Genomic DNA, 12,251 nt, shown 5'->3' on the forward strand with positions numbered 1-12,251 from the left:
GTACAGTACTGTTTAGCCATACGGAGACTTGGGAGGGATGGAGCGCTATTTGCATCCTGGAGCGCAGATTTTCCTACAATAGTTTGTGGACTGCATATACAGAGCCCTTAAGTGAAAGAAAAGCATAATAACACTTCAAGTGACCCCATTTTGGAAATTTATCTACAGATGTAGTGACGATATTTACTCCATGACTGTTTTCCAGAAACAAGCAGCAGTGGATGCTGCAGAGAGAAGATTGCAAACTGCAGTTGTAGTACCCCGTACGTTGTAGTTACTAGTACATTATGCCCACCCAGCTCATGCTCCTGGAGACATGCAACCCATAAGTTAGGCGAGCTCTCATCATTACAGAATTGCCAAACATGTGGCTTAGGCACACAGGCATTTAGATTTGGGAGCACACAATTCGTTTGATTTCTTTTGGGTGGGGAGGGCAAGGAGCCATAACACGCGTTTGCAGAGCTTTTGTACTACCAGTAATGTGGAACCCCCTATATTTCCATTAACCAATGATGTACCTGCACAAGGAACTGAAATCCAGTCTGGTGCCGGCGCTCCTCAAAATTGTAACATGTGGCTTATTTAACCCCTTCATGACCCAGCCTATTTTGACCTTAAAGACCTTGCCGTTTTTTGCAATTCTGACCAGTGTCCCTTTATGAGGTAATAACTCAGGAACGCTTCAACGGATCCTAGCGGTTCTGAGATTGTTTTTCGTGACATATTGGGCTTCATGTTAGTGGTAAATTTAGGTCAATAAATTCTGCGTTTATTTGTGATAAAAACGGAAATTTGGCGAAAATTTCGCAATTTTTACATTTTGAATTTTTATTCTGTTAAACCAGAGAGTTATGTGACACAAAATAGTTAATAAATAACATTTCCCACATGTATACTTTACATCAGCACAATTTTGGAAACAAAATTTTTTTTTGCTAGGAAGTTATAAGGGTTAAAATTTGACCAGCGATTTCTCATTTTTACAACGAAATTTACAAAACCATTTTTTTTTAGGGACCACCTCACATTTGAAGTCAGTTTGAGGGGTCTATATGGCTGAAAATACCCAAAAGTGACACCATTCTAAAAACTGCACCCCTCAAGGTACTCAAAACCACATTCAAGAAGTTTATTAACCCTTCAGGTGCTTCACAGCAGCAGAAGCAACATGGAAGGAAAAAATGAACATTTAACTTTTTAGTCACAAAAATTATCTTTTAGCAACAATTTTTTTATTTTCCCAATGGTAAAAGGAGAAACTGAACCACGAAAGTTGTTGTCCAATTTGTCCTGAGTACGCTGATACCTCATATGTGGGGGTAAACCACTGTTTGGGCGCACGGCAGGGCTTGGAAGGGAAGGAGCGCCATTTGACTTTTTGAATGAAAAATTGGCTCCACTCTTTAGCGGACACCATGTCACGTTTGGAGAGCCCCCGTGTGCCTAAAAATTGAAGCTCCCCCACAAGTGACCCCATTTTGGAAACTAGACGCCCCAAGGAACTTATCTAGATGCATAGTGAGCACTTTGAACCCCCAGGTGCTTCACAAATTGATCCGTAAAAATGAAAAAGTACTTTTTTTTTTTTACAAAAAAATTCTTTTAGCCTCAATTGTTTCATTTTCACATGGGCAACAGGATAAAATGGATCCTAAAATTTGTTGGGCAATTTCTCCTGAGTACACCAATACCTCACATGTGGGGGTAAACCACTGTTTGGGCACATGGTAAGGCTCGGAAGGGAAGGAGCGCCATTTGACTTTTTGAATGAAAAATTATCTCCATCGTTAGCGGACACCATGTCGCGTTTGGAGAGCCCCTGTGGGCCTAAACATTGGCGCTCCCCCACAAGTGACCCCATTTTGGAAACTGGACCCCCCAAGGAACTTATCTAGATGCCTAGTGAGCACTTTAAACCCTCAGGTGCTTCACAAATTGATCTGTAAAATGAAAAAGTACTTTTTTTTCACAAAAAAATTCGTTTCGCCTCAATTTTTTCATTTTCACATGGGCAATAGGATAACATGGATCATAAAATTTGTTGGGCAATTTCTCCCGAGTACGCCGATACCTCATATGTGGGGGTAAACCACTGTTTGGGCACTCGGCAGGGCTCGGAAGGGAAGGCGCGCCATTTGACTTTTTGAATGGAAAATTAGCTCCAATTTTTAGCGGACACCATGTCGCGTTTGGAGAGCCCCTGTGTGCCTAAACATTGGAGCTCCCCCACAAGTGACCCCATTTTGGAAACTAGACCCCCAAGGAACTTATCTAGATGCATATTGAGCACTTTAAACCCCCAGGTGCTTCACAGAAGTTTATAACGCAGAGCCATGAAAATAAAAAATAATTTTTCTTTCCTCAAAAATGATTTTTAGCCTGGAATTTCCTATTTTGCCAAGGGTAATAGGAGAAATTGGACCCCAAATGTTGTCCAGTTTGTCCCGAGTACGCCGATACCCCATATGTGGGGGTAAACCACTGTTTGGGCGCACGGCAGGGCTCGGAAGGGAAGGCACGCCATTTGGCTTTTTAAATGGAAAAATTAGCTCCAATCATTAGCGGACACCATGTCACGTTTGGAGAGCCCCTGTGTGCCTAAACATTGGAGATCCCCCAGAAATGACCCCATTTTGGAAACTAGACCCCCAAAGGAACTAATCTAGATGTGTGGTGAGCACTTTGAACCCCCAAGTGCTTCACAGAAGTTTATAACGCAGAGCCATGAAAATAAAAAAATATTTTCTCAAAAATGATCTTTTAGCCTGCAATTTTTTAATTTTCCCAAGGGTAACAGGAGAAATTTGACCCCAATATTTGTTGTCCAGTTTCTCCTGAGTACGGTGATACCCCATATGTGGGGGTAAACTACTGTTTGGGGACATGCCGATGCTCGGAATTGAAGTAGTGATGTTTTGAAATGCAGACTTTGATGGAATCCTCTGCGGGCGTTACGTTGCGTTTGCAGAGCCCCTGATGTGGCTAAACAGTAGAAACCCCCCACAAGTGACCCCATTTTGGAAACTAGACCCCGAAAGGAACTTATCTAGATGTGTGGTGAGCACTTTGAACCCCCAAGTGCTTCATAGAAGTTTATAATGCAGAGCCGTGAAAATAAATACTTTTCTTTCCTCAAAAATTATTATTTAGCCCAGAATTTTTTATTTTCCCAAGGGTTACAGGAGAAATTGGACCCCAAAAGTTGTTGTCCAGTTTCTCCTGAGTACGCTGATACCCCATGTGTGGAGGTAAACCACTGTTTGGGCACACGTCGGGGCTCAGAAGGGAAGTAGTGACTTTTGAAATGCAGACTTTGATGAAATGGTCTGTGGGCGTCACGTTGCGTTTGCAGAGCCCCTGGTGTGCCTCAACAGTAGAAACCCCCCACAAGTGACCCCATATTAGAAACTAGACCCCCCAAGGAACTTATCTAGATATGTGGTGAGCACTTTGAACCCTCAAGTGCTTCACAGACGTTTACAACGCAGAGCCGTGAAAATAAAAAAAATCATTTTTCTTTCCTCAAAAATGATGTTTTAGCAAGCATTTTTTTTATTTTCACAAGGGTAACAGGAGAAATTGGACCCCAGTAATTGTTGCGCAGTTTATCCTGAGTATGCTGGTACCCCATATGTGGGGTTAAACCACTGTTTGGGCACATGCTGGGGCTCGGAAGTGAGGGAGCACCATTTGACTTTTTGAATACGAGATTGGCTGGATTGGCGCCATGTTGCGTTTGGAGACCCCTGATGTGCCTAAACAGTGGTAACCCCTCAATTCTACCTCCAACACTAACCCAACACACCCCTAACCCTTATCCCAACTGTAGCCATAACCCTAATCACACCCCTAACCACAACCCTAATTCCAACCCTAAGGCTATGTGCCCCCGTTGCGGATTCGTGTGAGATTTTTCAGCATCATTTTTGAAAAATCCGCGGGTAAAAGGCACTGCGTTTTACCTGCGGATTTTCCGCGGATTTCCAGTGTTTTTTGTGCGGATTTCACCTGCGGATTCCTATTGAGGAACAGGTGTAAAACGCTGTGGAATCCGCACAAAGAATTGACATGCTGCGGAAAATACAACGCAGCGTTTCCGCGCGGTATTTTCCGCACCATGGGCACAGCGGATTTGGTTTTCCATAGGTTTACATGGAACTGTAAATCTGATGGAACACTGCTGCGAATCTGCAGCGGCCAATCCGCTGCGGATCCGCAGCCAAATCCGCACCGTGTGCACATAGCCTAATTCTAAAGGTATGTGCACACGCTGCGGAAAAACTGCACGGAAACGCAGCGGTTTACATTCCGCAGCATGTCACTTCTTTGTGCGGATTCCGCAGCGGTTTTACAACTGCTCAAATAGAAAATCGCAGTTGTAAAACCGCAGTGAATTGCGCAGAAAAAAACGCGGTAAATCCGCCATAAATCCGCAGCGGTTTAGCACTGCGGATTTATCAAATCCGCAGAGGACCAGAATACGTGTGCACATACCGAAACCCTAACCCTAACCCTATTCTAGCATTAGTGGGAAAAAAAATTCTTTATTTTGTTATTGTCCCTACCTATGGGGGTGACAAAGGGGGGGGGGGGGGGGGGGGGCTTGGCGGCGGCGGGGTCATTTATTATTTTTTTTATTTTGATCACTGAGATATAATCTCAGTGATCAAAATGCACTTTGGAACGAATCTGCCGGCATTTTGGAAGATGGCGGCGCCCAGGGAGAAGACGGACGGACCCCGGCAGGATCGGTAAGTGTGGGGGTCGGATTGGCACCGACTTTCATGACGCCTACGTGGCGTCATGGGTCGGGAAGGGGTTAAAAAGATTTTTAAAACTATTTTTGTTCTGAAATGTACCAAGTAAAAACAATGTCTTTCGGCTTAAAAAAGCCATCAGGTTAAATATACCTGATGAAAGCTGCTTTTTTTTTTTTTTTTTTAAAGATTTCACTTGGTACAGGAGGGGGATGAGCTAACTTTTTTTGCATAGTGTCAGTGTCCTAGTGGCAGCAGAATTAGGAAGGTTCATGCTATTGACGGAGTCCCTTTAATTTCTACAAGGACTAGACAGTCTAAAATGCAACATATCAGACAACATGATTCTGTCTAGTCCAAGTTTGCACTGTCTAAATCAGTGGTCCCCAACTCCAGGCCTCGAGGGCCGCCAACAGTGCAGGTTTCCAGGATTTCCTTAGTATTGCACAGGGGTTGGAATCATCACCTGTGCAGATGATCACATTACCACCGATGCAATACTAAAGAAATCCTGAAAACCTGCACTGTTGGCGGCCCTCGAGGCCTGGAGTTGGGGACCCCTGGTCTAAATGTTAGACATTTTCAGTAATTGAGCCCCCATGGGTAGATAAAAAAAAAAAAAAAAAAAAAAGCCTGCCAAAGTGCTTATATGTCTATGTTGAGATCTCAGTTGCAGATTTGTGGAGAAAGGACCACTGGGACAACCACCAATTAATAGAATTAAGGGGCTGTGGCAATGCCTTTTACACCTACAGTGCCTACAAGTAGTATTCAACCCCCTGCAGATTTAGCAGGTTTACACATTTGGAATTAACTTGGCATTGTGACATTTGGACTGTAGATCAGCCTGGAAGCGCGAAATGCACTGCAGCAAAAAAGAATGTTATTTCTTTGTTTATTTTTTTTTTAAATTGTGAAAAGTCTTTTCAGAGGGTCATTTATTATTCAACCCCTCAACCCACCAGAATTCTGTTTGGTTCCCCTAAAGTATTAAGAAGTAGTTCAGGCACAAAGAACAATGAGCTTCACATGTTTGGATTAATTATCTCTTTTTCCAGCCTTTTCTGACTATTTAAGACCCTCCCCAAACTTGTGAACAGCACTCATACATGGTCAACATGGGAAAGACAAAGTAGCATTCCAAGGCCATCAGAGACAAGATCGTGGAGGGTCACAAGGCTGGCAAGGGGTACAAAACCCTTTCCAAGGAGTTGGGCCTACCCGTCTCCACTGTTGGGAGCATCATCCGGAAGTGGAAGGCTTATGCCTTCCACAGCCTGGACAGGCCTTAGCCTTCCACGGCCTGGACAGCCTTTGAAAGTTTCCTCCCGTGCCGAGGCCAGGCTTGTCCGAAGAGTCAAGGCTAACCCAAGGACAACAAGGAAGGAGCTCCGGGAAGATCTCATGGCAGTGGGGACATTGGTTTCAGTCAATACCATAAGTAACGTACTCCACCGCAATGGTCTCCGTTCCAGACGAGCCCGTAAGGTACCTTTACTTTCAAAGCGTCATGTCAAGGCTCGTCTACAGTTTGCTCATGATCACTTGGAGGACTCTGAGACTGACTGGTTCAAGGTTCTCTGGTCTGATGAGACCAAGATCGAGATCTTTGGTGCCAACCACACGTGACGTTTGGAGACTGGATGGCACTGCATACGACCCCAAGAATACCATCCCTACAGTCAAGCATGGTGGTGGCAGCATCATGCTGTGGGGCTGTTTCTCAGCCAAGGGGCCTGGCCATCTGGTCCGCATCCATGGGAAGATGGATAGCACGGCCTACCTGGAGATTTTGGCCAAGAACCTCCGCTCCTCCATCAAGGATCTTAAGATGGGTCGTCATTTCATCTTCCAACAAGACAACGACCCAAAGCACACAGCCAAGAAAACCAAGGCCTGGTTCAAGAGGCAAAAAATCAAGGTGTTGCAGTGGCCTAGTCAGTCTCCTGACCTTAACCCAATTGAAAACTTGTGGAAGGAGCTCAAGATTAAAGTCCACATGAGACACCCAAAGAACCTAGATAACTTGGAGAAGATCTGCATGGAGGAGTGGGCCAAGATAACTTCAGATACCTGTGCCTGCCTGATCAGGTCTTATAAAAGACGATTATTAGCTGTAATTGCAAACAAAGGTTATTCCACAAAATATTAAACCTAGGGGTTGAATAATAATTGACCCACACTTTTGTTTAAAATTTATAAAAATTTAACTGAGCAACAAAACTTTTTGGTTTGTAAGATTTATGCATCTGTTAATAAATCCTGCTCTTGTTTGAAGTTTGAAGGCTCTAACTTATTTGCATCTTATTAAACCTGCTAAATCTGCAGGGGGTTGAATACTACTTGTAGGCACTGTATATCACAGATGCAGTTCACTGCACTCGACATAGCCCCTTAAGGCTATGTGCACACGATGCGGATTTTGCTGCGGATCCGCAGCAGTTTCCCATGAGTTTACAGTACAATGTAAACCTATGGGAAACCAAAAACGCTGTGCCCATGCTGCGGAAAAAAAATGTGCGAAAACGCAGCGGATTATTTTCCGCAGCATATCAATTCTTTGTGCGGAATCTGCAGCGGTTTTACACCTGCTCCAATAGAAACCTGCAGATGTAAAACCGCAGCGGAATCTGCAGTAGAACCCGCAATAAATACCGCAGTGGTTTTCCAATGCGGATTTATCAAATGCGCTGCGGAAAAATTCACAGAGGACCTTTCTACGTGTGCACATAGCCTTATTTTCATGATCACTTGGCATCTGAGGTCAAACCCCAATGAGCATATCCTTATGTTGTCAGTTTACATGGCACGAATACCCATATAAACCAGCATATAATTTACATTAACCACCATACACGTAGAATGGTAATGCGGCAAGTGCTGTAATGTCTGTATACTCTTTTCCTTCTGCCCTTCCCCATGAGATGTGGTATGATCAGACCATGTTCCTGCACAGTCAGGCACGGCCATTACACAGTAGGGGCACATTTATAAGATTATCTCAGCACAGGAAAGAAAATTCAAAAATTGTCCTCAAGGACTAGGGAAAACCTTTGTTTTCACTATCTCAGCACAGGAACATTTTTTTTTTTTTTAAACCATCCAACTGAAAGTTATATTGATTTCAAAATCTATTGATTAAAATGTACTTATTTGGATGGAACACCACTTGAAGAAAATAAAAATGTTTGCACTATGTGCAGAGTAATGAGAATATTTGTGACATCTGAGGTTTACCAGCTGTGATCCTTTGTATTGTATGTATACACTATTCACACTGTACTCCAGTGCTAAAAACTGGTAGCAATGAAATGGATCTGTTCCCAAATTATAGCTTTTGATTTAAGGAAAAAAGGACCCGTTACAACCATTTAGATTGTGACATGATAAATTCCACTTATAACCCTAGAAAGTAACAATTTTGGATAATGGTATAGAGCTGTGGTAAGGACAAGTGCTTACATTGACAGGTACACAAAGAGCGCATGAGCCACACAACTACACAATATAAAATACTCACTTTCTGCATTTAAAAACCGAATGGCCAGTAATTCAGGTTTTGGTGCTTCATCGGCGTAATCTGCATATGTATTCCAGACCCAGGCTCTGTCACTACCAGCGTTGGGTTTCAGTTCCATTGATGGGGTCACTAGAAGAAAAGGGTATTTGTACTTTAATTTCTTTTACTTTAGCCAAATATTTAGAATTGAGAGTCCTCAGTGGTTGATCCCTTTTAATGGCTAACTGAAAAGATGGTAACAAATTGCAAGCTTTTGAGACTACATAGGTCTCTTCATGAGGCAAAGACTAAAGCAAATTCTGAAAAATCACATTTATACACAACACAGCACAGAACTGTCATTATGGGAGAGTGATAAGTGATAAACAGTTGTGTTCATAAATATTGGAATATTTACTTTAGCCATCATCTTCCACCATAGATCCGAGTTGAGCAGATCAGGCATAGAACAAATAGACAATTTCTCTCTCACCCAACCACCACCCATGTTTGAGGCATTTAAAAGTAACTGAAAGACCACATTGAGAAATATTTAGGGACATTGTTACCCGGGTTTTGTTCAGACCTGTACTAGGTAGTGAAAGGCTAATAACGCAATTAACGAGGGGAATGTGTGTGTGTGGAGGGGGGGGACCTGAGGTTTACATATTAATGGTCATACTTAGTGATGAGCAAGCATGCTCGTGTGTACTAATCTAGCATTTTCAGCGTGCTTGGAAAAATGCTTGAGTTGCCACGGCTGCATGTCTCATAGCTGTTCCGACAGCCGCAACACATGCAGGGATTACCTGTTTTAGTTTGAGTTCAGGCGCAAGTTTGAAAAACCGTATGTCACAGGGAAAAAAAAAAAATAGAGTTAGACTTACCGGTAATTCGGTTTCTAGGAATCTTCCACGACAGCAGTATCGGAGGATGTCTCCCCGCCCTAATAGGGGACTGGAACACAGTAGCATGAATAGTTACCACTTAAGTGCAGGAATCATCCAATAAGAATATCAGATAGGGAGGGAACTTAGTGCTGTCGTGGAAGGTTTCTAGAAACCGAATTACCGTTAAGTCCAATTCTCCAATCACCTTCCAAGACAGCAGTATCGGAGTAATGCCAACAGCTAATTTCTAGGGAGGGACAACTGCCTGCAGAACGCGTCTGCCAAACGATAGGTCCCTACTGAAATTTAGTCTGTAGCACCTGGTGAATGTATGGACTGACGACCAGGTGGCGGTTCTGCATATCTGCTCAGACGATGCGTTCCCTCTCTCTGCCCAGGAAGTCGAAACTGAACAGGTGGAGTCAGCCTTCAGTGATGTTGAGGGCGCAAGCTTCTGGGATGAATATGCAAGACAAATGGCCTGTTTGATCCAGTTAGTGATCGTACTTTTAGCTGCTTTTTTGCCTTTATTCCGTCCTGTCAACTGGACGAATAGGTTTTGGTCTATCCTCCAACTTTCCATCTGTTGGAGGTAAGAGAGGGATTTTTGGTACTCTCCGTAAAATCTTTCTTGGAGCCTTCATTGGGGGACACAGATAACCATGGGTGTATGCTGCTGCCAGGAGGCTGACACTATGCAATAAAGGAAAACAACAATAGCCCCTCCCCGGCAGTATACACCCACCGAGAGGCACTGAGCACCTCAGTTGGTGAAAAAAGCAGTAGGAGAAACAACCATAACTAAGAACACATGAGTACCAACTCAATCAGGACTTGTAGGCCCAAACACGGTACCAAGAACAAATAACCAGTGAGGGTGCGGTGTCCCCCAATGAAGGCTCGAAGAAAGATTTTATGGTGAGTACCAAAAATCCCTCTTTATCGCTTCATTGGGGGACACAAAACCATGGGAAGTCCAAAAGCAGTCCCGGAAAAGGGTGGGTAGAAAGGAAGCAAGAAAAGGGCTCAAGTTGGCCGGTGTGCGACCGTCGCCTGCAGTACCTTCCTACCAAAACCTGCATCTCATGAGGTCTGGGTATGAACCCTGAAGAACCTCGTGAACGTATGGAAAGATGACCAGGTGGCAGCCTTGCAAACCTGCAAAGCGGAGGCCTGGTGACGAAAAGCCCAGGAAGCACCAACAGATCTGGTGTAGTGGGCCCGTACCCCAGGAGGGGGCTGTGTCTCTCGAGCACGGAAGGATTCCGTTATAGCAGAACGAATACAGCGAGAAATAGTGGATTTGGACGCTTGAAGGCCTTTCCAGCGACCCTCAGCAATGACCGTCGGATTTGCGAAAATGGGCAGTTCTAGAAAGATAGATCCGAACGGCCCTGACAACGTCAAGCTTGTGAAGAGACTTCTCCAAGGGGTGAACAGGAGAAGGGCAAAAAGGAGGAAGAAGGATATCCCCATTGATGTGGAAAGTGGAAACCACCTTGGGAAGAAATTCGGGGACAGGTCTTAGAACGACCTTGTCTTGATGAAGAATCAGGAAGGGGGAGCTGCAGGATAATGCTGCCAACTCGGAAACTCTTCTAATTGAAGTGATGGCAATGAGGAAGGCCACCTTCCAGGAAAGAAAGGAAAAAGACGTCCTGAAGCGGTTCAAAAGGAACGGTCTGAAGGGCACTGAGAACCAAATTGAGGTCCCAAGGTTCCAGCGGAGGACGAAAAGGAGGAGCAAGATGAGCAACTCCTTGCAGAAAAGTCTTCACTTCACAGAAGCCAAGTCCCTTTGGAAAAGAATGGACAAGGCGGAAACTTGACCCTTTTAGGGTACTGAGGGACAAACCCGAGTTGAGACCCGACTGCAAGAAGCCCAAAAAGGAAAAAAGTCATCGGAAAAACGCGTGCGTCTCACCACCGGAAGAAAACCTTCCAGTACCTGTGGTAAATGCGAGAAGAAGCTGGCTTCCTGGCTCTGATCATGGTCTGTATGACCGGATGAGAAAAACCAGACTCCCTCAGAACCGCGGCCTCAACAGCCATGCCGTTAAATGCAAGGACTAAGAACTCTGGTGGAAGAGTGGGCCCTGTGAGAAGATCTGAGCGGTCTGGGAGTCTCCAAGGGGTATCCGCGAGCATGTTGACCAGCTCCGCGTACCAGGGGCGCCTTGGCCAGTCTGGAGCTATGAGTATGACCGGAATCCCCTCTAACTATTTTTACTAAACTTCGGATCAAGGGAAGTGGGGGAAACCGGTAAGGAAACAAACTGCGACCATGGGATTACCAGGGCGTCGTGGCTGATGGCCAGAGGGTCCAGGATCTGGCGACAAACTGAGGAACCTTGTGGTTCATCCGAGACGCCATGAGGTCGACGTCTAGGGTGCCCCAACGAAGACAAATCTGGTCGAATAATGAGGGATGGAGAGACCACTCGCCCGCCGCCAGGCCCTGGCGGCTGAGGAAGTCGGCTGCCCAATTTTCGACGCCCGGAATGTGGACAGCTGAAATGACCGGAAAGTGACGTTCCGCTCAATGAAGTATCCTTGCTGCCTCTGCCTTTACCTGACTGCTGCGCATCCCGCCCTGGTGGTTTAAGTACGCCACGGCCGTGGCGTTGTCAGACTGGATGCGGACAGGGCGACTGGCCAAGAGTGATTGCCAGTGGAGTAGGGCAAGGAAGATTGCTCTGATCTCCAGTAAGTTGATAGGAAGAAGAGCCTCCTGGTGGGTCCAGCGACCCTGCGCTGTGAGATGTCAGAAGACCGCTCCCCAACAGAGCAGGCTGGCATCTGTGGTGATGACCTGCCACTGAAGTGGAAGGAAAGACCTCCCTTTGAGGAGCGATGAAGACTGGGTCCACCAGGTCAGTGACTGCCGAACCAGACGAACGGGGCGGTCCAGTGAGGTTGTGGATCTGTTTGAAGTGGAGAGAAGAAACAGTTGGAGGGGACGTGTGTGGAGTTGGGCAAAGGGAACGGCCTCCATGGAGGCAACCATCTTTCCCAGGACTGCCAAGCAGAACCGAAGCGAGCGAGGAGCTGGGTGTTTGAGAGATCGGGCTGCCTTGCGGAGACAAGTTAGTGTCGAATTCC

At 45.3% G+C, this 12,251-nt stretch overlaps 1 protein-coding gene across 2 annotated transcripts in view; it reads right to left on the reverse strand.

Annotated features, from left to right (window-relative positions):
* The window catches only part of RANBP1 (RAN binding protein 1), a 66,047-nt gene that overhangs the window by 23,234 nt on the left and 30,562 nt on the right, over window positions 1-12,251 (reverse strand). For both annotated transcript variants that reach the window (XM_069756112.1, XM_069756110.1), the window contains exon 4: window positions 8,281-8,409. In XM_069756112.1, the coding sequence (XP_069612213.1) occupies window positions 8,281-8,409 (129 nt within the window). The remainder of the gene's footprint in view (window positions 1-8,280; window positions 8,410-12,251) is intronic.

This window comes from Ranitomeya imitator, chromosome 1, assembly GCF_032444005.1.
Source record: "Ranitomeya imitator isolate aRanImi1 chromosome 1, aRanImi1.pri, whole genome shotgun sequence".
Classification (NCBI taxonomy): Eukaryota; Metazoa; Chordata; class Amphibia; order Anura; family Dendrobatidae; genus Ranitomeya; species Ranitomeya imitator.